Here is a 27349-nt window from a genome sequence, read left to right on the forward strand (position 1 = left end):
CATGTATCTATCTATCTATCCATGTAACTATCTATCTATCTGTCTATCTCGTTCAGAATGTGTACCAGCTATTGTTCTGCAGTGTTCAGCTTCACACAAAGCTTAATGTCTGGAGAATGTTAGCCGGGTTATGAGTTGTAGCCCATACTCCGCCATCATTTTCCAAACATCATTAATTTTTGCTGTTTGTATCTAGAAACCTGCATTCCGAGCTTGATATTCCCCAGGGCACCCAGATACTTGTATAGGTGATATCATTGGTATTATACTGCACAGTACATTTTTATTTGACCCCTTAATAGGAGAAAGTGAAGCTGCTCGGATATATTTATACATGCTGCTATCCCAGCGTTTATAATCTATCATCCATATGGTTTTAGTCTCCTCTTGCTCAATTATCTGAGATTAACTTGTTCTTATCCCAAAATTACAACTCGTTCTTGGACTTTTTAAAAATCACAGCAAGTAACACTCTGTTATAAAACAAGCTGAAATGACCGTACATTTCCATCTAGGACATACCTGGATCATTCCATTGTAATACGGAAAAATAATTAGAAAATTAATCAATCAAAATATGATTTGTTTATCCAAAGTGAGAGCCATTACAAGATTTGCAATTTCCCTTAATTAACTAAAGCGACCAGTTATTACCAAGACCTTTTCTGTTTCCGGAGGTCCCAGCACATTCCTGGACTATAGTAACAGCCCATTGATTTCAGCGAGCAGCATGTAATGCTTCCCTTGCCCTTTAGTGGCGCTGTAGGAAAATTGGACAATTGCTGCCTAATTCTTGCACAGATTACAGCTGATTAATTGTTGAAGGGGGGCAGGAAGAAGGTTGACCACAATTTTTATTTATTACTTAAATGCATGTCCGCCCTATGGTTTCTCTGGTGTCTAGAATGAACACAGGCAGACTCGGGTATCGACCTTCTGTATGCTGATTCATAGGCAGGCTAGCAAGAGTTAATCTCTGCTATTCTGCTTGTCCTTTAATCACGTCTGCTTCCCTCCTATTTATGCTGGTGGAATCCTTCTACACATGCCACCTATAGTTTATTCTATGTTGGTCTGTGGACTAACTTGGGAAGGTTGAGCTTTAGTTGTGCCTATTGCATCGAGCGATTATGGAGTTTACCCCTGTTGTTTTGTAGCTTCCTTCCTGCTTTTGATTTTCCTCCTAAATCTCTTATGGTCTTTACCTTTGTGTGTGCATGCTGTGTGACAGTTTTGTTTTTTCCTTGTCTGTCTTTATCTGTGGTTTCAACATACTCCTGTCCCTGCCTTGGACTAGGGGGAGGAGAATAAGATCAGGAATGGTTAGAAGCAGAGCCAGGAAGGAGACTCAGGCCTCTCCACCATCAGGAGTATCCCTGAGATTAGGGATAGCGTATGGTCCCCTATTTTGAGGAACAGCTTAGGAGCCCAAGTTCCCTCCTATTCCAAAGCCATTATGACAATGTGCTGCAGTTAAATGCTCCGGATTCATGAAGAGGTGCCTCTGTGTGCCACAACAGAAATATCATTCCAGTCATGAAGAGGACAACTGTGGTTCTCTAGCCCGTGTCTTGCCCCAGCTGTTCATGTGCCGTCCCAGCAGCGGATCGAACCGCTCGATCCGTGGGCAATGTCCATTCGTGGCTCAAGGGCCTCTTGACCCTGGAGCTTGGGGCCACACTCTAAAGTAAAAGGGGTATTTACAGGTGAGTTATAGTTTGTGATGCCACCCGTGGTGTGCGGTAATTGGGAGTACCGCCGCAGCCGTTGTTGGGAGTACCCGGGGTGATGTAATGGGGCAGCAAGGTGTCGTTACCCTCCACGGGTAGGGGTATGCCCCGGGGCTCTGGGAGATGATACTGGGTGCCGTGACGGGGGGATCATTCATGTACTCACTCAGCCAATAAGCAGACGCTGACAAGTGGGTAAACCAAGTCTCTAGCTGCCTCTCCAGGGGCGCTCGTCTAGGTCCCCTCCCCTGCAGTGCTACCTGGTGATCCATGACCTGCCTCCTGGTACAAAGTTTAGATTTACTGTAGTGGCCTGGTAGTCTGGAACTTGCCGGGCCCTGCTCCCCACTGTGGCTAAGTGTGGGAGCCTGCTCTCAGGGCTCACGCTTGGGATTTCAGTGGGCTGCGTATGTGGAATGCCCTATACCCCTCGTTGCGCTAGTGCCCTGATTCTGGAGGTGGTGGGAACAGTCCATAAAGGCTCCGCTCTCCGCAGGTTAATTGCCGGGTTGCCTGAAGCTTCTCCCCGACCTAGGGTCAGTGTACCCCGCCGTGCCTTCGGTCCTGGATTGGTGATAGGACCAGGCTGCCAACCGTTCACTCAACAGGTCCAGGCACCTATCCTCAATCCCCTGCGACCGGGGGTCCGACTCCTCTAGGTCCAGACCACTGTCTGCAACCTAGACAGCTACTCCAGGAACCACTACTTCCTGATTCCTCCACTTCACTCCTCCTCACTTTACTTCCTTCACTTCACTGACACTCTACTGACCCTCCCTTCCTGACCCCTAGGTGGGCGACCACTTTCTGCTCAAGCTGCCCACTGGTGTGTCTGGTGGGTGTGGTGCAGGGTGTATCTAGGATTTGATTTGCTGTTGGAGGCAGCACTGTAAGATGAACCATGAGGGATTTGAATACTGCACTAAAAGAGAGAGAGCGTGCAGTACCCTGTGACGACCTGATAGTCCAGGGGCGTCACATTCCCATTTTTATCAGAGCATTAAGAAATTGTCATGGAAATGCCAAAAGTCACAAAATTTAGGTACAAATCCAAATTGCACCTCATTTTTGTGACTCTTCAAAGTATTTACGCTAGAATACTAGCATTAAAGTTTTGATGAATTGGGCCCAAGGACTTATAAAAACAACAACAAAATAAAGGAGTTAAAAAGCAGCACAAAACATATAGATAATAGGATAAAATAATAAAGGCACTAAATAAAGGAGCAACTTACTCCAGCAATGATGAATCAGAGCTGTAGATTTTACATTGTACACGTGCGAAACACATCAATCACATAATGCACATGTCCCACACCTTACCTATTAGACATATATTGCAAAGACGCCTACTCACGTATTGAATATCTGCCACCCACAGCACACACTGGACATATGCCGCACGTGTGATTCATTTTTTTTAGACCATACTACGCCCACGTTTCTCACACTTGACACATGCCATACATATTAAAAACACTGGACACACATCACTCACATATTGAACACATGCGCCACACACATTATACACAATGCACACATTACACATGTGGTTTACGCTTTCCATGTGTGTTTCACACGTACTAGTTAACTACTTATTTTATTCAGATTCTTACTGATGTATTGTATTACTATACACACATATCAATGACATGACTCGCACTACACATTTATCATTTACACTACACATGGATGACGCTACAAATATCAAACGCAAAAGTTCACCATATTGATAAGAATTAAGCTGAATGCGCTGGTTATATTCAGGGGGATGTTGGTTTTAGCATTCCGAATCCTTTGTTCTCCACGAAGTTGAGACCTCCAGAGGTGTCTGGCAGCCCTATTTCCATTCAGAACACACGTACACACTGCCTTACAGGGGTACATGTGTGAGGAGGTACATATGTTTAGCCAAAGTGCATACCAACCTTAAAGGGTTGTCCACTACTCAGACAACTCCTCAAGCACTATGTTCCTTCTAAGTTAAATAAGAACACCTATACTTATTTCCCGAGCAAGGGCCATTACAGCAATGTCGGCACTACCTCTCCTGGGGATTGTGTGACGTTGATATGTTACATGATCCCTACGGCCAATCAGCGGTCATTTAACTGTCCCGTCCTTCAGACATAATTGACATCTGGAGGAAGTAAAAGCTGTGGCTGCTCTCTCACTTCACCTGGATGTCTAATTTGTCCTAAGGAGAGGAGAGTGAAGCGACTGCTGATTGGTTGCAGGGATCATGTGACATATCAACATCACACAATCCCCAGGAGAGGCAGTTCAGACATCACTGGATCAGAGGTCATTATAAGTTTTATTATTTTACTTAGGGGAAACCTAGTGATTGAGAAAGGGCTGTCCAAGCTGTGGACAACCCCTTTAACTCCTTTTAGGTTGTGGACAACCCCTTTACCTCCTTTTAGGTTGTGGACAACCCCTTTACCTCCTTTTAGGTTGTGGACAACCCCTTTACCTCCTTTTAGGTTGTGGACAACCCCTTTGACTCCTTTAGGTTGAAGACAACCCATTTGACTCCTTTTAGGTTGCAGACAACCCCTTTAACTCCTTTTAGGTTGTGGACCATCCTTTTAACTCCTTTTAGGTCTTTTAGGTCTTTTAGGTTGTGGACAACCCCCTTGACTCCTTTTAGGTTGTGGACAACCCTTTTAACTCCTTTTAGGTTATGTGCACACAATATCTTTTAAATGCAGTCGAACTTGCCATATTTTTCAAGCTGAAGGAGCTTCAGGAAAACTTTGGTGTTTTTATTTCCTGGAGTTTCATTTTTCTGATAGTTTACTGAGCGTTTTTCTGTTTTTTTGCAGTCGTTTTTTGGAGGGTTTTTTCTTTTTTTTTTCTTATGCCATTTTTACTTTCGTTTTCCGATGCTTTTTTTTTTTTGTTCTTTTACTCTATTGAATGGTGTGAAAACTAGTGCCATTTTTTTTTTTAAAGTAAAAACTATGGCGAAATGCTGTAAAAGACATATGGGCAGACTTTGAGCTTTCCCATTGACTTGTATTGTAAAGTACAGAGCATCTTTCGAGCGGAGAACACCAAAAGAATAGACACGCCGCTTCCTTTGACCACTTTTCTTGGAACCTGAAGTGAGTACAAGGTATATTAAATTCCATAAAATCCTATCTAAAACTTAACATTTATTCTTAATTTAATTCTAAAAGGTACAATACCACAATTGTGTGAATAAAGTGATTTAGTGCACAGAAGAGAGAGGGAAAATAAATCCCTACAATGTCCACTCCCTCCTGTGCTCTACCTAGCCGTGGAGGTTGGCACCCTAAAGATACGTAGTGGCGCCCCCACTCCTCGACGACTATCCCTGCTATGACCCTATGAGCCCCTAGCCAAAAAGATAAGGTGCAATGCGCATATATAAAGTGCAGTGCAAAACCATAAAGTGATACTGTGCCAATATGGAGCTCACCATAACCTTAAAAGATAAAAGGCCGCAATCCTTTCTCAATGAGAATCTCAATTATAGCAGGGACATGCAACTTAGCTTATGCTGCCTCAACGCGTTTCCCCATTTCATGGTTCATCAGGAGGCCGATATCCATCTGTTATGGTACGATATACCTGTGACAGCCAGTGTGCTGCCAGATTCACATGATGCTTAGGGGGCCACCAGGTGATTAATTTACCTTTATAACCCCTCAGGTGTCCTCCACTTCCAGGTTCTAGCCAATAAGCATTATGATTCTCAATTACCTTATTTGCTGTCACAATATGATCCGATGCTACTTCTCCACATGTCCTACAATGGTGCCCGCGTTCACTTCCGCGTTCCACAGTGGAACGCACGCGCGTCCCGCCCCCATACACGTGGGGCCGCGTCAATGCGCGCGCTCCAAGGGGCGGATCCCAGAACGCATACAGGCACAACGTCACCGATTCCTCCCCCAGACTAGGTGGGTCCAGGGCGCATATCAAACCGGCCGAACAGTATAATAGCCTCTTTCCTTCCACGTTCCACAGTGGAACGCATGCCTGTGACACTTCTGTATTGTAGATTACAGTACATTGATTGTTTAACCGGTCTCCACACATACCGTACATCCCGCACACATAGCGATACATAGCAGTGTAAGCAGGACTAGAGGTACCATAATTACTCATCTTATAGATGTATTTATTAGGCTAAAGAAAGTATAATATTCCAGCCGGATCTCTAGATAGGGGGAGGGGGGGTGGTTTGGAGAATTTAATGCTAGGTGGACTTATTGTGGTGCGGGCATATTAGAGATGTATCACATTACAATGATACCCCCTTGTTCCACTCTGGATCTTGGAGGACACCTGATTTGATAAATAGATGAATAATTTTTTGTGCTATCCTAAACACAGGACAGCTAATGCCAGACTTTCTATCTTAAGACCATCTCCAGTGTCACCCTGTTGTTACAAGAAACACGAGTAGGATAACTGTTCATTGATTCCCTTGGGGTTAGGGAATCCAGTCTAAAGGTCCATTCGCTCTCTTTCTGTAGTATACACTTATCAAAATCACCCCCTCTAGGATTAGGCTTGACAACCTCCATGACACAGAAGGACACCTGGTGTGGATTTCCCCCATGCTTCTCATTCACGTGCCTGGCCAAAGGGGTATCCCGCTTGTTGCGGATGTCGCCCAAATGTTCCCCCACCCGCCTCCTGAACTCTCTCCTCGTCTTACCCACGTAGTCCAGGGGGCAGGTGCAGGTAACCACATAAACGACACCCGTGGTTTTGCAGTTGGCAAAGTCCCTAATGAAGAACTCCTTTCCGTTTCTTGCACTCTTAACAGACTTAGATGGTCTCATATAACCACAATAGGAGCAATCCCCACAGCGAAAAAATCCACACGCCTTTCTATCTAACCACGTCCCTGTTGGTATTGGTTTCCTATAGAAGCTGTGTAGAAGATGGTCCCTAAGTGAACGGCCCCTCCTATAGGTTATACTTGGCTTCTGGGGGATAAACTTATTAATGTCTGGATCCGCCAGCAAACTCCCCCCCCAATGTCTCTTAAGAATCTCAAAAATACGGCCATTCTGACAGTCAAATGTCCCTATCAGTCTAGTCAGGGAGTCTCCATCCTTGTATGATTCCCGAGGGTTCAACAAACTCTCCCTGTTTTGCCTCTCTGCATGCTCACGTGCTAGATGAAGCACATCCCTTGGATAACCCCTAGCCAAAAACCTTCTAGTCATGTCATTTGCCTGATCCCTGAAATCATCCAACCTAGAGCAATTCCTACGCAACCTGAGGTACTGACCCCTTGGGATACCTTTCTTCAGAGGAGGGGGATGGTGGCTTTCCCAATATAATAAATTATTTGTGGCTGTCGGTTTGCGGAATGTTTTTGTTTCGAGATTCCCATCAGTTCCACGTGTGATTAGAATGTCCAAAAATGGGAGACGTGTCCAATCATACTCCGATGTGAACCTAAGTCCCAGATCATTAACATTAAGGACCTCCACAAAATTCAAAAATTCCTGCTCAGAACCAGACCATAGTACAAGCACGTCATCAATGTACCTGGACCATAACATGATCCATGAGTGCCACTAGACCTCCTCATCCCCAAAGACAGTGATTTCCTCCCACCAGCCCAGGAACAGATTAGCATACGAGGGAGCACAAGGGCTCCTCAAAGCTGTGCCCCTGAGCTGGTGGAAGTACTTCCTGTTGAAGATAAAGAAGTTATGCCGCAGGATGAAATTCATTAGGTCGACCATAAAGCAATTGTGTCTAATACATTCACTGTTGCGGCTATTAAGATAGTACTGCATTGCTTCTAGTCCTTTCTCATGTAGGATGCTACTGTATAAAGCCTCCACATCTATGGAAGCTAACAGCACATCCCTGTCCACAGACACCCCATCCAACTTCGTTGCCTGCACACCCTGTAACTAGTACAAGGTATATTAAAGCCTGAAAATATGCACAGCTAAATGTTTTACATAGAAAATGTATATGTTCATTCTTTTGAGTGTTTTCTGATAGGTTTTCCAGGCAATTTCCTTGGCAGAAGCCGCTTGAAAAAGATGAATAACGTAGACTTCTGGGCTCCGCAGTAGCTGCGCGGCTCATGTACGTCTTTGTTCTTTATACGGGTGGCCCTGACACAATATACAAGACGCTAAGATGGAAAAGTCATATAAAACTTATCAACATCATCAGCAGTAAAGCTCAGTAATGTGAGATTTATGCACAATTTATTCCAAGGCGACTCTTGGACGTTGCGTTTGTTGATATTTGGATTTCCTGTTGAATGAGGTGTATCCTATTTTTCGTCATGATTTAATGCACTTCAAAGACCCGGCGGCCGCCGCGCGCACGGGTTCTGACTGTCAGCGCTCCCCGCATGCTGGGAATATGGCTGTCCCTTTTCTTACAGACCCCATTAACGTGTCTGTTGTTTTCTCATCTGTCATTGTAATTACAGTGCAGTGACACAAATATGCAGACATTTGCCTGGTTTTGTATATTTTCCATGTCAGGAAGAGGCCCCATCGTGATGTAGAAAGCACCAGCACCGCTCACACACTGAGTCTGAGCACAGGGGCGGACGACGCTTTCCTTCTTCTTAGTCTCGTGAAGCTTTTACAAAGATTGTTGGATCTGGTGATTGGTGAGACCACCGGGAATAGTGTAAACCTCAGTCATACTAGATTAAAGAGGTGTGTAGACGTGGGACTTTTACTTCTATGCAAAACCGTTTATCAAAAGGGTTCATTATGGGCATTACGGTAATGCAAACCATACGCTGGTCTGGAATGATATTGAAATCACTGACAGGTGAAGAAAATAACATAGATCATCTCACGATAGTGACACTTGTCAAGTGGGGGGATATATAATGCTGCAAGGAAAGGAGTTTTCATAGTTGAGGTTCTGGAAGAAGGAAAATTGGGATCTCAGTGACTGATATCAACAAAACTGTGATGGGTAAATGGTTGGATGAGGGGTTTTCTAATATGTCAGGTCTTGACAGTAGCTACTAAAAGTGGTCCAAGGAAGGACAACCGGAGATTTGGTGACAGAGCCATGGGTGCCAAATGTACAAATAGGAAGATTAATGGGATATCCCCGATATACACTGGTTATTTACCAAAAAAGGTCCATGGAAGGACAAGAGAATCAGTGGAAGGTTCAAGGGTGCCAAAGGCTTAAAGGGAACCTGTCACCAGATTTGGTGACTATAAGCTTGGCCACCACCAGTGGGCTCTTATATACAGCGTTCTAACTTGCTTTATATAAGAGCCCAGGCCGCTGTGTAGAACGTAAAAATCACTTTACAATACCCACCTAAATGGGCTGTGCGGTGCAGACTGGTCAGATGAGTGTCTCTGTTCTCCGGTAACAGCACCTACTCTTTCGGCCATTTTTGTCCTCCTTTGTCTGAAGCCTGGGTGCATGATGTGTCCTACGTCATCCACACTAGCCGGTATTGAGGCCCTGCACAGGCACACTTTGATCTGCCCTGCTCAAGCCAGATCAAAGTATTGTAGTGTGCATGCACAGGACCTTAATGCTGGCTCGTGTGCATGACATAGGACGCGTCATGCACCCAGGCTTCAGAAGAAGGAGGACAAAGATAGCTGAAAGAGGATACACTGGACCCGGAGAACAGAGACACCCATTCAACCGGTCTGCACCGCCCATTTAGGTGAGTATTGTAAAGTGATTTTTATGTTCTACACATCAGCCTGGGCTCCTATATACAGTATGTTAGAATGCTGTATATAAGAGCCCACTGGTGGTTGCCACAGCTTATAGTCACCAAATCTGGTGACAGGTTCCCTTTAAATAGCAAGTGTTATGGGATGTTCCCAATATGCACTGGTTGCTACCACCTACCAAAAAACATCCATGAATGCACATTTGTAAAACAGTGGCAGGATCATGGGTGTTTGAAGGATTATCCCGATATGCACTAGCTGGTACAGTACCTAGCAAAAGAGGGCCATGAAAGACAACAGGGATGTCTACAGGATAGCAAGGCACAGGGGGCTCTTACACTGTCCCCCATGCTAGAGGTCCCTGGGCTAGCCTCAACCTCTGGATTACCCCTGATAATGGAGATGCCGGAGTCCCATTCTTTACTATTCTCCTGACCAGAACTATCCTATCACCCCAGCCTCCCAGGGAAGAAAGGGGCAGGAGTGAGATGGTAACACAGATAAAGACAGACAGGGAAAAAACAAAACTCACACACACTGCAAACGCACAGAAATAAACAGTAAAAGACTAAGGAAAAAAGCAAGAGAAGGAAGGCAGCAAAAAAAGGACAATGAAGGTAACACCACAACCGCTTACAGCAACAAAGTACTACAACCACCAGTAAGTCTGGATCACAACACCTCACCAGACCAGTATAGAGAAGCTATAGCCGGCATTAATAGAATCCTGATGCCGACATGACAGTTGGTGATGTTTATAAAAACCTCTTTGTGACATGGGGAATCAGTGGCAGAATCACGGACCCTATCTACCACCATCTGTCATTTATATTGCTGGTGCCTTTGTTTGTGGCCAAGTGCACTAAGTTCTCTTAAGCACAAGGGCCCAGATACATCTGCTGTCTCTAACATACAGAAAAACTATTCTTCTATATTAAAATAAGGAATCCGGTTTCCCAATACGGAATCTTGTTTTCATAGGCTTATACATAGATTTCCTAAACGCTTGTGTTTATGGTGCAATAATACAGCACTCAAAGCAATCTACCGGGCTCTACTGTACCTATGCACATCTCTGATTTCATATGGAGGTATAGAGAGTTTACTTTCTATCTTTCTAAGAACTTTATTAGATAAAAAGTGGAACCATGTAGTATTGAATGCCATAGTATGGAGATATTTGACCCTACAAGCATTGCAATAGGGAGGCATGCACCATAGGCCAACACATCCAGGGTGCCATAGATACTTTGTGTGTCACCATACATGACTCTGTGTCCATGAGATCTTAATTACAATGGTGCATTAGGATGGAAAAAATATCATCATATTATACGTATACTACCAAAGTTATAGCTAAGATCTATTTTTCCTGGATCCCGATTACAAAGGGATTGTCCCCTTTTGGAGGACGTCCGTTTACAGCTTCTCCTGCAATGGGACTACAGTTCCTACGGTTCCAAGTGACCTGATATGTGTCCCCGTATATTAGTTCAAAGTGAACATTCACAGTGAGTTGAAAATGATAATTATATAACGAGATCTTCTCTGAACTCAGCCCTAAAAAGCACAAAATCTGCTTTATTTTCTGCAGTGCAATGCGTCTCAGTAGTTTGGCTTTTCTCTTTACGCTCCTGTTGATCTTCTCACATGGAGTATGGGGAGAAGACGAGGAGGAGGAGGAAGAAGAAGAAGAGGAAGAGGACTATGAAGAGGAGATCTTGACCTTTGTGACTGCCGCACCATCAGAGTGTCCCACTGACTGTACCTGCACCCAAGAAGGGGTGGTGAACTGTGCCGGAGTGGATCTCAAGGAGTTTCCTGTGGACCTTCCCGAATTTACAAACCATCTTTCATTGCAGGTCTGGACTGAGCTTTTTGGGGAACATGCTCATTTAAATAGGAATAAATATGGCTACCATGTGTATGATGGAGGGGGGGGGGCCATAACCATTTTCTGCATGCACAGTTAAGGCCCCGTCACACACACAGATCAATCTTTGGCAGATCTGTGGTTGCAGTGAAATCATGGACATATTGTTCCATTTGTACACAGCCACAAACCTGGCACTGATTGTCCATAATTTCACTGCAACCACAGATCTGCCGCAGATTTATCTCTGTGTGTGACGGGGCCTTTAGTTGTATCATCCAGATTTGTTATGTTCTAACCAGTCTTTTTCAAACCACCATAGAATAACCGGATAGAAGAAATTCCTCCAGAGGATCTGATCCGACTTCACAGGCTGGAAACCCTGAACTTACAAAACAATCGACTTACGTCAAGAGGTGAGAATAGCAAAACATAGAACTCAAAGTCCCAAACATTAGAGTAAAGTCATGCGGGGTTGTTGATTTCGAGAGGAAAGGCCAACCATCATTTGGGTATGGTGGGCCTCCAGACTTTACCCCAACAGATGATGTCAGGGGAAAGGCTTGATTGGTTAAATTTCCAGGCCTAATGCTTTTATATTCAGAGGCGAGTTAAGCCGCCACTAGAGATGTCTAAGATCAGCAACCAACTCCCCTCTCCCCATTGAAAACATATGCATGGCAATAGAGAAGACAGGAAAAATAGTTGTATGGAAGATTAACAAGTAACGCTCCAAGGATCCAATGTATGATCTATACCATGTCATGAATGATACCAGTGGCAAACATAAGGAATAAAATCTTGAAAAGTTTGACCAATGCATCGCTCAAACAAACTATGTCCTATTATTTTCCCTCCAGGACTTTCAGATGATCTCTTTGAACAGCTAGAGCATCTAAATTATCTATACTTGGCAAATAACAAGGTAAGGCCAACAATTTGTCATAGATTGTAACCGATTATTCTTGCGTAACATTTTACAGGTTTCAATATAAACTTTATAAAAATGTGAGTTACTTTGTAAATTGCATTATTTATGCGGTATTTTATACTCTAGAGCGGTATTCACAATTATGCTGGTAATTGGAAAGTCAACAGTTTTGTTTACTTGATTACTGTATAGTGTCTGAGTCACGAGGCACTGTGGAGATAGCGGGAAACCGGGGCCCCTAAGCTGACCCTCAGACTACTGGGCCCTGTGCTAACCCTATTCTCAGAGATACCCCTAATGGTGGGGGTATCTGAGTCTGCTTCCTGGCCCTGCTAAGTCTTCCTATGTAGATCAGAAACACTAGAGAATCCATCGATAGGAGTGTCAGAATCTGCAATGTGAATAGCGTCTGATGCCGCCATGTCGGCAAGTTTTGTGTGACAGTATGATGTAAAGATCATAGTGTCGATCATGAAAGCAAGAACTGTACAAACACTGGAATCAACAAGGAATGTTGCCAAAGTTCAGCTCTGAAGGCTTTATAACTGTATACGCACTTATGGGCTTCAGTACAAGCTCTAAAGTTGGGTTTATACCAGTTGACCTGCAGTGTTAAATGTGCCGCCCCCACACCTGTAAGCAGCCGGGCTGCTCGGATCCGGACCCGCTGTGTGGCTCGAGGGATCCTCCGGACCCGGGCGTCACGCGGACACGCCAAATTAAAAGGGGCACGTAGTTGTACAGGCTTGGCCATATTCAGTCCGTGACGCCACCCACGGTGTGTGGTGAAGTGGGACACCACCGCTGCTGTTGTGGGACACCCGGGGGGATGTAGTGGGAGCTGGATGTTAACCCCTCCGTGGGTAGGGATGGTTGCCCCGGTAGCCAGTGTCTCTGTGCAGGGTATGGCGATGGTAGGGGCCTGCGCACCCGGACATACCAGGGGGTGTTTGGTTACTCACAATTAAATGAATCACACGAGTCTTTTGGTAAACCAAGGTGCTGGTGGCCGGCCGCCGCGCCCGGTTGTACTCTGGTCCCCCACCCGGGCTGGTGGTCGCCGTCTTTTCCTCTGCACTAGTTCTGTTGTTTGCTTAGACTCCTGGTTTGGAACATGGGAGTCCGCTCCCAGCTTTTTGTGTACCTGAAGAGCCGTGCCCGCTGACGCTGACCCGAGGGATCTATGGGCCCTGGCGGTTGCCCTATCCCTCTCTGTGGGTGGTTGTCTGCTTTTGGGACTTTGGTTGGGATGGGACCTAAAATCCTAAAATCGGTTGATTAGCTAGGCCGTTGGTTTCGGTCCTGGCTTCAGGGTCCGAGTACCCCCTCTGTGTACGGTTTCCAAGTCGGGTCTCTGGTGTCGGTACCGGCGGGCTCCAACCCTGTCCCGGTCCACCTCGGATCTCCGGCTGCCATCTTCCCGTCGCCTGCCGACAGGGACCACCGTCTGCCACCTAGCTAAGGTACGAGGGCTTCAACCCTGGCACCTTCAACTTGAGCTTCTCCTCTGCTGGAGCTACACCTAGCCACAGCCTCCACTCCTCTCAACTCAAACTCAATCTGAAACTGTTTGTTTTCAGGCCCCGGGCTGTCTAGACCCCTAGGTGGGCGTTTCCTAACGCCTGGTTCTGCCCACTGGTGTGCCTGTCTTGCCCTGAGGGCGGTGACTAGGTTTTGAGGTCGGCTGTATGTAACCCTGTGAGGGAAGGTGTTATGCGGGGGCCTAATGTGTGACTACCTGGTTTTGCCAGGGTGTCACATTCCCCCTTGGTTTAATACAGACCGTCCGTGGGCTGTCCAACCACCAGCGTTTATTTAACTGGAACTGAAAAGTAGACAAAGAGGAACAGTTTACAAGTATATTAACATTAATACATTGGATTTTCTTCCCTTACAGGAGGCACGTTGCTTAAACGTTTCACATTTAAACCGGGACGGGACGGACCGGGTCCTTCTCACCGCACCCCCACCCAAAACAACCTGCTCCCTGGTGCCACCGCTAAGCACTGGTGCGCACCCCTTGCCCAAGTCCAGGACAGGTCCGGGTGTTGCCCTTACGGGCTGGGTAAAAAGTTCCTTACCCGGCAGTCTTTTGTCATGGGCCCCAAGTCCGGGACCCCTGGTCTGGAGGGTAGTCACCAGTCTCAATGGTGACTGGGCCTCGGCCTACTCTACCGCAGGCCCTTCCTCCAATCAGCCACTCTAGAGACTGCAGCAAGGTGAGAAGGGTGGTCAGGGACTATTTACAAGACCCAATAGTTCTTGGGTTGGCTTTCCAGGCCAAAGCCGTGGTCCATTTTTTTAAAACTTTCCTTACGCATACTGCAACTTTCAACTGTAAAATGGTTAACAGTCCTAACGGGGACTTGTATAACTGGGGTAGCCGGGGTTCCGCTACCACTGATGCATGGGGCCGTATGGCTCACTCGGCACCCTGGATTCAGCATCCCTGGACCAGCTGCAATGCATCCCGGAACTCTGAACTTCTATCGGGAACGGAGGTGGTATAGCGGGTGAGCTCCAGGGAGCTGTGCCGGCCGGCACTCTCCCACCACGTAGGGAACAGGCTCCGGGCAGGTCAACGAGGTCGGGATGGTCTGTGTACCTCTCTCCCGACGCGGCGCTATATGGGCGGCTCGGCTCTCACAGGCCCACACCACGGCCACCATTCTCCAGACCTCCGCCTTCCATTCCAGCACCTGCTGCAGTGACTGAGATCGCACCCGGACACAGAATCTCGCTAGCTCCCGCTCCAGCCAGGCAGCGGTTCCCATTGGTAAGCGATCTGATTCGTGTTCTTCCGCGGGAATCGCTACTCCGCCTCGGGGCGCCGCCATTCCTGCGGTCGGCGCGACTCCCCATCGGGATTAGGCGCAGACATCTTCCCGCTTCTCCCCCTTGGTCTTTTGCAAGCACTCCCTCAGGCGGCAGGTCAGTTTCACTTTCGACCTCAGGGTGTTGTTTCCTTCCGGCCTCGTTCCCAGGCGCGGGGCTTCAGCTTCGCGCCCTTTCTCGGGGGAGAAGACGCAGGGCTGTTGTTTTTCGCGCCTAAAAATGGTGGCAAAATGGCGACTTCTGGAAATTTTTCAACGGATCACCACTGACTGTCCAAATCAAGGCGCTATTCCACCAGGTAGGTGGATGGGTTACAATCCTGTTCGTGACGCCAGTTTTTGGGGTGTGCTGCCCCCACGCCTGTAGCAGCCAGGCTGCTCGGATCCGGACCCGCTGTGTGGCTCGAGAGATCCTCCGGAGTCGGGGGTCACGCAGACACGCCAAATGAAAAGGGGTACGTAGTTGTACGGGCTTGGCCATATTCAGTTTGTGACGCCACCCACGGTGTGTGGTGAAGTGGGACATCACCGCTGCTGTTGTGGGACACCCGGGGGAGATTTAGTGGCAGCTGGATGTTAACCCCTCCGTGGGTAGGGATGGTTGCCCCGGGACCCAGTGTCTCTGTGCAGGGTATGGCGATGGAAGGGGCCTGCACGCCCAGACATACCAGGGGGTGTTTGGTTACTCACAATTAAATGAATCACACGAGTCTTTTGGTAAACCAAGGTGCTGGTGGCGGGCCGCCACGGCCGGTTGTACTCTGGTCCTCCCACCCGGGCTGGTGGTCGCCGTCTTTTCCTGTGCATGAGTTCTGTTGTTTGTTTAGACTTCCTGGTATGGAACACGGGAGTCCGCCCCCGGCTTTTTGTGTACCTGAGGAGCCGTACCCGCTGTCACTGACCCGTGGGATCTATGGGCCCTGTGAGGGAAGGTATTATGTGGGAGCCTAATGTGTGACTACCTGGTTTTGCCAGGGCGTCACATAAACAATCGCCAATTATTGGTTGTTTGGTAGTCTTGCATGCGCACAGAACAATTGTGGCGCCCCTGAGGCTTCAGTCACCACAGAGGTACTGCACCTCAGCCAGAGGTGTGGTATCCATTCCTGGGTATGGAAGAGGTCATCCACCGGTATGCACACAAAACACACAACACTCTTAGTGACAGCTCACTACCGGTTCAGGGTTGGGGTTTGGTTCCATTAATGCTATGTATAGCCACCACTGGTGATGGTACCTCCCTCCCCCTAATTCGACACCTGGGGTGGAGTCTAGTTAGTGGGAGCAGTCTGTGACAGAAAGTTAGGGAGTCGAGAAGGAGCAGTGGAGGAGCGAAGACCTGTGGTCTGGAGCTGGTGCAGCTCGACCCAGTCACAAGACAGAAAGGGTCCTAGAGCCCACGGGATGTGCGCCATACTCAAGTGGCCTCGTTCCACATACAGCATTGGTGTAGAAGGACTTGACCGCAGAACGGGGACTGGTCCCTAGACTAGAGGAGAAGCACCAACGTGCTCAGCTAGTAAAACCAGAGGCCGAGGACACATCTAGTAACAAAGCCAACTCCATACACAAATCTGCTGGAAGGTGACCACATAGGGCCAAGGAATAGAGCTTCAACCCACCCGACAGGGCCCGTGGACACCGTCTCAGGGCACTGTGTGCGTAGGCGCAGTACAGGCGCGAGAGAAGTCAGCGCAGGAAAACGACCATGAAAGGAACCTAAGAAAGGGGCACAGGACTTGACCTCCGAACTACCCGAGATCGACTGGAGCCCATCACAGTGGAACCCAGCACTCCGGAGGCTGTCACTGACTAGTCATTTTACCTTAGAACCTGCTACAGTGAGTAAAAACCTTGAGACTGCATCCCTGTGTCGCTCCGTTATTAGCCTGCGCCTCCAGCCCTGCGCCCCCGCCATCACCTACTACTACTACCCCCATCCGCCCTGGGGCCCAGCTCTACCTGTGGAGAGCTATACCAACTAAGCTGCGTCACCATCTGCCCCAGAGGTCCCAATCCTGCAGCGGCGGAACCTAACTTGCCACATACCACAGGTGGCGTCACGAACTATCATCCCTATCATTTTCACTTTGACTCACACCGCTGGGGTTACGGGACCAGGCCTTGCCACCGCGGCATTCCAGAAACAGAACCACTGCGGCCCGGTAACAAGTGCCCCACGGCCCCGGTGTGGGCGTGTCACAATCAGTAATAGATTGTAGTGTGTACCTAGACTGACATTATCCTTGGCAGCACAAGTTCTGCTTAGAAATGATGGTGTGCTGCCGAGAACAATGATCTTTTAACCCTAGAATGCATACCTGGGGCCTCGCAGGCCTGCTAGGTTACTTGTTTTCTATGGTAGATTTCTATGGTTGCGCGTTCTAGGGTTAATGCAGCCAAAAGATCACTGCACTCAATGAATGAGCGTTTTGCTTATTTTTGGTTGATCAGCAGCCTAAGGGCGGCTTTGCACTCTACGACATCGCAGGTGCAGTGGGGTCAAATCGAAAGTGACGCACATCCGGCGTCACTTGCGATGTCGTAGTGTGTAAATCCTAGATGATACGATGAACGAGCGCAAAAGCATCGTTATCGTATCATCGGTGTAGGCTCCGACATTTCCATAATGCCGGTGCTGCGACAGGTACGATGTTGTTCCTCGTTCCTGCGGCAGCACACATCGCTGTGTGAGAAGCCGCAGGAGCGAGGAACATCTCCTACCTGCCGCCGGCCACAATGCGGAAGGAAGGAGGTGGGCGGGATGTTTACATCCTACTCATCTCCGCCCCTCCGCCGCTATTGGCCGCCTGCCGTGTGATGTCGCTATGATGCCGCACAACCCGCCCCCTTAGGAAGGAGGCGGGTCGCCGGCCAGAGTGACGGTCGCAGGACAGGTGAGTGCATGTGAAGCTGGCGTAGCGATAATTTTCGCTACGCCAGCTATCACAAGATATCGTACCTGCGACGGGGGCGGGGACTATCGCGTGCGACATCGCAGCATCGGCTTGCGATGTCGCAACGTGCAAAGCCCGCCTTAATTATTGGCAAACAAGTGCTCCTAGGAACTCTTGTTCCCGATAGTAGGGCCGTGTGAATGTACCAGACTCAGGGAAGTGAATATCCCTCTATTTAAGGGATTGTCCCACAACAACTTTATTTTTTCTGCCATTAAACTTGTTGGTAGTTTGTCGCCCAAGAAAGTTTTCTTTATGGACTGTGCTCCCTCTAAACTTGCTGGAAAGAGTTAGTCATAGGAACTAAATACAACACTTTCTAGAGCATGTCCAAGACCAAGAGCCGTCAGGAGAAGCTTAACCTGGCCCTGGGCTGACATTTGTAGTAAGTACAAATACTGGGCTGACGTCCATGAGAGCTGGCTGGGATTTCGCTATAACCATGACACATTCGACAATCCAGGATTGGCACCAACATTGTTCTTGGAAGCCTAAAGGAAACAATGAGAAAAAATCAGAATGTGACGACCCTAAATCACGAGCAGTTATGGAACATCCGTGCCTTTGGAACATTAACTTACTAACCTATTTGGGACATATCTTGGCTTAGGCCATCGGTTCTGTAGTTGACTTTTATATTTTCTATTTTCTTGGCCAAGAGTCGAGCAAATGGCAAGCACAAGCATTGTTATTCCTCTAATAATTTCCAGCTATTGAGCAAAACTAGCATCGAGATTCTGGAGCGGAATGGAAAGTTGTGGTTAATAGAATTGGGTTTGTCAATCACACAGTCTATCTATGCATCCCATGACTAATGCAACTGATGAATGGACCATAAGGAAACCCATAAACACAGATGAAACTAAAGTTCAAAACCTTTGCAATATATCTTAGGAGAGAATTATGCTTCTTTCTCCACTTATGAGCCACTTCTCCTGTTACCTCCCACCTCTTCAACTCATCATTTGCTCTAAAAAAAAACAACTAAAATCTCAGGCCCATTTGCAGCCGGACAGAGGGCAGGGCGATAGAAAGTAAAAACAGAGAACGAGATGCTCAAACACTCAGTGTCTCGGCTGCTGCTTTCTAGTAAGAGTTTTATCTCATACCAGAGCTGGATTCACAGTCACATTACTCAGTAATTGTGACTGTCATCTCTCTATTTTTGGAGACTAGTGACTGGTTCAGGGTTGGGATCCCTCATTTCCATCTTAGACTCTACATTTAAGTGTTGCTTCATTTATCTTTGTGGTCTAACAGTTTATGTCAGGTTTGCTGCTAGCAGCTTCCAGCAGTGCAGGTCAGCTACAGTTGTTTTGTAGCCATGCCCCTTTGTGTTTAAGTAGCAAGGTTTCCCAGTAAACTTTGCTGATTATACAAAACCATTTGTATTCTGACCGCCTTTGGGGAAGGAGCTGCTGTGGATTCATCTTCAAGTTCTATCTTCTCCATTTTGAATAGAAGGAAAAAATATCGGTACATCCAACATAAAATAATTTCTTTCTTTATTGTCACATAGTATTAAAAAAGTCCATCCACATTTAGAAGACCCAGCCTATGATAAAGGACGCCCTTTTGCGTCGGAAACGTGTCAGGGTCTTCTAAATTGGATGGACTTTTTTAATACTACAGTATGTGATAATGAAGAAAAATTATTTTACATTGGATGTTCCAATATCTTCTCCTTCTATTCAAGTTATAGTCCACCTGGCGGACTTCACATCCTTGCACTCCGTGGATGTGTGGTGACCTATTCCATTAGGCTTGTCAAGCTTTCCTCCACCTCGTCTGTTCGTCTCCATTTTGGTTGTTTTCCCCATGTTTTTCTCACTTACCCTTGAATTAGTGCAGCTTCCAGCAGTGCAGGTCAGCTGCAGTAGTTTTGTAGCCATGCCCCTTTGTGTTTAAGTAGCAAGGTTTCCCAGTAAACTTTGCTGATTATACAAAACCATTTGTATTCTGTCCGACTTTGTGGAAGGAGCTCCTGTGGATTCATCCTGAAGTTCTATCTTCTCCATTTTGGTTGTTTTTTTTCCTGTTTTTCCTCATCTACCCTCTTGAATTAGTGCAGTGGTGGGTCTAGTGAACCTTACCTTCCCACTCACCAGCCAGGACTATAGTAAGGACTTTTGAGGGCTTCAGGTTCCTGCTCGGCGACAGCTGAGAAGCCTGAATAGGGTCTGGCTAGTAGTGCAGGTAAGAGCAGGAGGTGTCCCATCTATCCTCTCACTAGGGTCAGGGCACACCATTGTTATTGTGTTCCTTGTGTTCCCCTTGTTTGTGGAGTTGTTGTTGTGCATCAGACCGCTGTTGGTCTGAACACCCTGCAACGCGTACAAACATGACAGTAATGCTGTATAATGATCTTCATGCTGCTAATTCTGTGCTTGTGACAGGAGAGCAGGAATTCCTCATGTTTGTGTGTGGGTGACATGAGAGCAGCTCGTTTCTACCCACCAACTCGGAGACAACTGATAATTAGAGATAGAGCCCTCAGTGAAAAAAACTGGTGATAAATGAAGAATAAAACTAATATAATGGCCAAATTAGTGTTATTACGCATTTGCACACACATGAAGTCACCAGAAATTACAGTTATGCTCATTGTTAGCACAGTTACACTGAAAAAGAAATAGGACTTGTTTTCTGTGCAGCCTGATCCTGGCATCGAATCCGGATAATACACTTCCATGACCTTTTCAGCTCCTTGCCAAATTTTCTCATTGCTTCTAATCAAATGTGTCAAGGCTTCCAAATTTATTTTCCTCCCACCCCAAAGCCAGCTGTAGGTTTCTGTTACTGAACTAGTAAATTTCATGCATATCATTCATACTCATAATTAATTTTATTATTAGAAGGCCAAATTTCCCTAGATGTTGAGACCATTTTGTTAGGGACTTTCTTCTGTCTAAAAGATGCTTTACACGCTGCAACTTCGCTAACGATATATCGTCGGGGTCACGCCGTTAGCGACGCACATCCGGCGCCGTTAGCGACATCGCAGCGTGTGACACCAAGGAACGACGATCAACGATCGCAAAAACGTCAGAATCGTTGATCGTTGACACTCCGCTCCTTTTTCATAATATTGTTGGAGGTGCATGCCGCTGGTTGTTCATCGTTCCTGCGGCGTCACACATCGCGATGTGTGACGTCGCAGGATTGACGAACATCTCCTTACCTGCGTCCACAGGCAATGAGGAAGGAAGAAGGTGGGCAGCATGTTCCGGCCGCTCATCTCCGCCCCTCCTCTGCTATTGGGCGGCCGCTTAGTGATGCCGCAGTGACGTCGCTATGACGCCGAACGCACCTCACCCTTGAAGGAGGGATTGTTCGGCGGTCACAGCGACGTCGCTGAAAAGGTATGTGCGTGTGATGATAATGTTCGCTACGGCAGCGATCACCAAATGTTGCACGAACGACGGGGGCGAGTGCTATCGCGCACGACATCGCTAGCTATCCCTAGCGATGTCGCAGCGTGTAAAGCACCCTTAAGCCTCCGAGAGTTCAAGTCTTCCAATGGAGGTTTGCAAATCTGACATATTCCAATAGGAGGATTCAGTGTACGTCATACAATATAGGGTGCCATTGTAATAAAAAATGTACACATTAATTTAAAGAGTATATAAAAATACTGCACGCTGCTTACAATGCAATCTTTTCAGAAGTTTGTCCACATTTATTGTTGCCCATAATCTATACAAATTCATTGAGAAACAAACAGAGAATATTTTAGGAGGAAAAAAGAAAAATAAAAAACTAAAATAATGATGGTGTATAAATATACACACCCTTAAACTAAAACTTTGATAAAATACCCTATGAATTTTTGAGAAGAAGTCGATCATATGGCACATCAAGAATTGGCAATCTTTGCCTACTCTTCCTTGCAATTAAAGGTGCCAGCCCCGGGCCGCGCAGGTGCCTTACTCCTTCGCTAAGGAGAGTTTGGGTGCTTATGGGATTTTGGATGGAGTGCACGACACTTACTGGATTCTTCAGGCCGGTGTCAGTCACCCCTCTGGTGGTCCTCTTCGTAGACAGTCAATAACACACGATACCAGAGCTCACTTAGCCAACCGGAAAGATCACTTTACTCTTCATACCGTTATGACAGACATGGCTTTCCTTTTGCCTCCTTCTTCTCAGTGTGGAGTACTACCTCTCGATGTGTCCTCCTTCACTATTTTCGATCTCATCCTCAAGCTCAGGGGTCTGTGTCTTCTCCCCCCTGACTCTGTTCACCTTGTCCAGTTTTTACCCCGGTGGCTCTCTAGCCGGATGACTCTGTAAGCCCGCTGGGGTGAGCTGTAGGCTCTGGATCTCTCAAGATTACCTGAGCATTCCCTGACTGGCCTAGCACCAAGGCCACGTCTTCTCACTCTTGAACCCTATTCTAGACTGGCCCCTCTTGAGACCTCCCAACCAACCTGTTTCCCACATCTTTCACTACCCCTTTATCCCTGTCGCTATATTAGCCCAACCACTAGGTGGCGCTTTTGGTAACGGTTCCGCTCTACTGTATCTGGAACCTGCACCCAGCTGGCAGCATAACATCTCAACACACACTTAGCAATAGGCATAACACATTGCGCTCTACATAACCATATACTTTATATTGCAGGGCTCGACCCCTTCCTACACAATTACTCCACATTTGGCAGATTGCAAGGGCATCTACTGTATACAGCGCCCTTTTCAGGTCAACCACAGATTTTCTGTTGTATTTGTGACGCCCTGGCCTATCAGGTCGTCACAGGGTATTGTGCAATCTGCACTTCTGCACAGTATCCACCCTCCTTGGTTACGGATCCTGGTCCTTTGGTGTTGCTAACAGCTTAGCCAGTCAAAATCCTAGGAACACTTTGCACCGTACCCACCAGACACACCATTGAAGGGCCTGAAGGGAATAGCGCCACCCACATGGGGTGTTGGTAGGGGAAAGTGAGAAAGTGACAGATACGTGAAACAGGAGTGAAAGGAGTAGGAGGTGGAAGGTGACTCTCTGAGAGGGAGAGGTTACCGGTCTGGAGCAGGGCTCCTGGAGTTTACTAGGTGGCAGACGTTGGTCTGGGCCTGGTAGGAGCTGGAACACCGGTCGCAGGGGATTGCGTCAAGGGGCACGGACTGCCGAGGAGGGCAGCGGGTGGCCTTGAGCCATCACCGGGCAGGGGGCAGGGCACGACAGGGTACGTGGACCCTAGGCCGGGAAGTAGCTTCACGCGTCCTGTTAATTTACCCGACGGGGGTGAAGACTTCAAGATTCATCCCCAACCCACTCCAAAATTGGGGTACTAGCGCACTGATGGGATAGGACTTGCCCAAATTACAGTCCAAAGAAATCCTACGCGTGAACCCTGAGAGCAAGCTCACTCCGTTAGCCATATGGGTGAGCAGGACCCGAAAAGTTTCAAGCTTGAGGGTCCAACTAGTGACCAGGTGCCACGGAGAAGGCCACAGGCTAACAGCAACACCAAGGTCACGGATCCACACGTGCTCCCTCCATGCTGCAGCAGTGCTCAGAATTCTGGTTTACAAGTTGTCGGAGACATTATTCTTGGACTGAGTGCGTACGCTGAAAAGCCCCTTTTACTCTACCCAACGGCACCCCCGTCACCAACACCCAACGGGCCCCGGGGCACAAACCCCCTATCCATGGAGGGGTTAAACATCCTGCTGCTACACCATCGCCACCGGGCTCCCCAACAGCAGCGGTGGTCTCCTACATTACCACGCACCGTGGGTGGCGTCACGAACTTACACATCCCCTGTACATACCAATCCCCTCCCTTTTGAATTCTAAGCAGCTCCGGATCCGAGCGGCTCGGCCCCTGGCACGGGGGCAATACATATTCATTTCTGGGCTTCGGCCATTCCAAAGCTTTGATCTTCTGGCCAAACCATTCTTTAGTAGATATGTTGGTTTTGAAGAACTAAAGGTTAAACATGTTATCACCTAGGAGGTTAACTTGCCGATGGGTGATTGTACAGCTGGAACCAGCATCAATCAGCAGATCAGGGAACTTCTATACCCAATGGAGAACTTTTTTTCTTTCTATAAGATGGCGTCGACAGTCGGATGAACATTTCCTGCTTTATTTATTCCCTATGGGTTGGTGGAAAAAGCCGAGCAGCCCCATAAAGAATGGCGCAACAGTCGAACATGCAAACTGCCGCTCCATTCTAAAGTGCCCCATTCTACCGATCAGTATTCCAGAATAGGCGTAACACATTTAATACAGGATTTATTACTTTACTTAAGAACTGTGTCCTCCATTAGGGTTTTGGATTCATGAATTGTGCCTGTGCGCTTACACCTTTATGTGTGTGGCACCAGGATAAAATTTCCTGGCTTACAGAAGGGAGCAGTGGAGGCCCAAGTGTGGGAGGTTTCCACTAGTGTCAGTACAATAGAGGTCTGGCAGCCTCCTAATCCAGACATCGAGGCCAGATAACATATTGAAATGTGTTTCGCTGGCTCCATCTAGCGCATCTCTCATCCAAATTGTGTTGTGTTTGGCCGATAATAGGGTCCGGATTGAGTTCAAGATTATCTGGGCTGTGTCAGGGATTTGTCACTTACTTTACAGCTTGTAAGCACAGACAGTGTGAGGATTTGATTCCACTTTTAGCCTGTTTAACTCCAATGGTGCTGTAAAGATACAGATTTTTCTTTCACATACACAAGTATTATATATATACCTACATAACTCATTTTCAGGCATATACGTTATATAAAAGATGCAAATTTGGTAAAATACAGATAACTTTTTATTTTGTCGACATTGAATTTATATTTGGCATCCTAAGCCCTAACCCGATATTTAATTAACAAGGACCCACCCGGGGTCCAACAGCTCTTCCTCCTTACTACCCAGAAACCCCTAATGAATTGTCGAATTATGGTGCCCTATGCAAAGTCAGCTGTATCCACCAATTAAGGTGGAAACAGACAGCTAACTTATGAGTATGGGGCCCTCCGACTCTCCCTCTACAGACACTGTTGGGGTAAAGAAGGATTGGTGTGATGATGGGATAGGGGGGAGGTGGGCCTACAATCCAGTAACATTTTTGCTTACCTGGGGCATGAGCAGCCTGTTGGAGAAAGATTGAACCTCTGGGAGAAGCTGGGACTTCTCAGAGAGACCAGGACATTTATTGCTTATTGGATTATATTCATATTTCTGGACTAATTTTACCCTCTGTTTTGTGGATTATGTTATGGACCATTTGATTTGCTTGGAATAAATGCTCTTTGGATTGTACAGCCATTTCTCGGCTCACAATCCTGGCCCCAACAGTTCCGACCACACCCTGGGGGAATCACAGAGAGATGTTATGGGTGCAGGCAACCTGGGCACCTGCAATCCAGTTGTCCCACAAGGACTCTGAGGGACCCCCTCGCACCTCCATCTCGTCCGGTGCATTTTGTGCATTCCAGCCCGCCTGAGGAAGAGTTACCACCACCTCCACCGGAGTGTACCGCTGACCCCTGCACCATAGATGCCCTTGTAGGAGTGTATGGCTTCCAGCCTTTGTCACCAGGTTCTCCTACTTCCTTCTCCAGAATACACATTAGAAGGAGTCCGACGCAGAGGAGATGTTTCGATGTGGGCAGTCTGGGCATTTGCAAAACACTTGCCCTGCTGGTCGATTGAGGAATGACCTGGCACCAAATCGACCTGTTCATTCTCTACAGCCAAATACAAGCTGGGAAAAGTTATCACCCCCTCAAGTGGACTTGCCTAATGACTCAGACACTCATGGTCGGCCACTAGGGGTTTATGGGGTGCGAGCCACAGCCCCGAGTTCCTCTCACCATCAAAGTAAGCACTTACAGGAGGTTGTGCTGGATGGACAGAGTCATTGGATTTTGTGACGCTGGGGCATTTCTCACAATAGTTGATCCCCGGGTGGTTCGGTCAGAGGTGATACATCATGGACCAGGGATTGTTATTGAACTGGCTGGAGGACAAAGGAGGAATATCCCAAAGGCAACTGTAAATCTGGACTTAGGCTTTGGGGTCAAGCAATGTGTGGTTGGGGTGATGAGTGGCCTGCCTGCAGATATTCTCCTAGGAAATGATGTGGGAGATCTACAATGCTGATTTGTGGGTGCATTTAACACAGTTTGAGTGAAGGAGGACACAAAGGGAAGCTTGTCCTTCCAACCCTACTGCTGTATAATGGACTATCCACAGCTGAGCAACATGGACTTATGTGAGGTGGCCAGAGATCTGTGTAGACCTCATGGCATACTCACTTATTCAGAAGGAAGGAGAAGTTGTGATGGTGGGATAGGGGGAAGGTGGGCCTACAATCCAGTAACCCTTCTTACCTCGGGCATTAGCAGTCTGTTTGAGAACTTGAAGGGAGAAAGATTGAACCAGACCAGGACATATATCGCTTATTGGATTATTTTCATATTTCTGGACTAATTTTACCCTCTGTTTTGTGGATTATGTTATGGACCATTTGATTTGCTTGGAATAAATGCTCTTTGGATTGTACAGCCATTTCTCGCTCTGTTGATTGCGTGATATGGGAGAAGGACCCCGTGACAATTGGGTATTTCATATTTCGATGTCTTGTCCTTCTTTTCTCTGGCAAAATAATAAGTCTCTAGAGGTGTCCAGCCACAACTTCCTCTTCTATCACCATAAAGAACATATGTACACTCGTTCAACCTAAGTGTGCATGTCAGGGGCATGACAGATGGTGTAAGCAAGCCAATGATATCTTCTTTTTGCTGGAGGAAATCTTTTACCTATGCGAACTATAGTTTATTCTGTGTTTGTCTATATGTTTTGGTGTCCCAGACTTGCCGGAGTAAAGGGTACTTTACACACTGCGACATCGCTAACGATTTATCGTCGGGGTCATGGTGTTTATGATGCACATTCAGCGTCGTTAGCGACATCGCAGCATGTGACACGTACGAGCAACCTTCAACGATCGCAAAAGTGGTAAAAATCGTTGGTTTTGGAGAGGTCGTTCAAACACCAAATATCGATGTCTAGTGAGTAACGAGGTTGTTTGTCGTTCCTGCGGCAGCACACATCGCTACGTGTGACACCGCAGGAACGAGGAACCTCACCCGTCCCACCATCAATGAGGAAGAAAGGAGGTGGGCGGGATGTTAGGCCCGCTCATCTCTGCCCCTCCTCTGCTATTGGGTGGCCGCTTAGTGACGTCGCTATGACGCCAAGCGAACCGCCCCCTTAGAAAGGAGGCGGTTCGCCGGTCACAGCAACGTCGCAGGGAAGGTAAGTCCATGTAACGGGTGTAAGTGATGTTGTGCGCCATGGGTAGCGATTATCCCGTGACACACAACTG

At 47.3% G+C, this 27349-nt stretch overlaps 1 protein-coding gene across 1 annotated transcript in view; it reads left to right on the forward strand.

Moving 5' to 3' along the window:
- Positions 1 to 27349, forward strand: part of PODN (podocan) — a 69217-nt gene that overhangs the window by 27136 nt on the left and 14732 nt on the right. The window contains exons 2-4 of the mRNA XM_075320097.1: positions 11013 to 11280; positions 11614 to 11707; positions 12152 to 12216. Of these exons, the coding sequence (XP_075176212.1) occupies positions 11017 to 11280; positions 11614 to 11707; positions 12152 to 12216 (423 nt within the window). The 5' untranslated portion in view covers positions 11013 to 11016. The remainder of the gene's footprint in view (positions 1 to 11012; positions 11281 to 11613; positions 11708 to 12151; positions 12217 to 27349) is intronic.

This window comes from Anomaloglossus baeobatrachus, chromosome 8 (genome assembly GCF_048569485.1).
Source record: "Anomaloglossus baeobatrachus isolate aAnoBae1 chromosome 8, aAnoBae1.hap1, whole genome shotgun sequence".
Taxonomy (NCBI): domain Eukaryota; kingdom Metazoa; phylum Chordata; class Amphibia; order Anura; family Aromobatidae; genus Anomaloglossus; species Anomaloglossus baeobatrachus.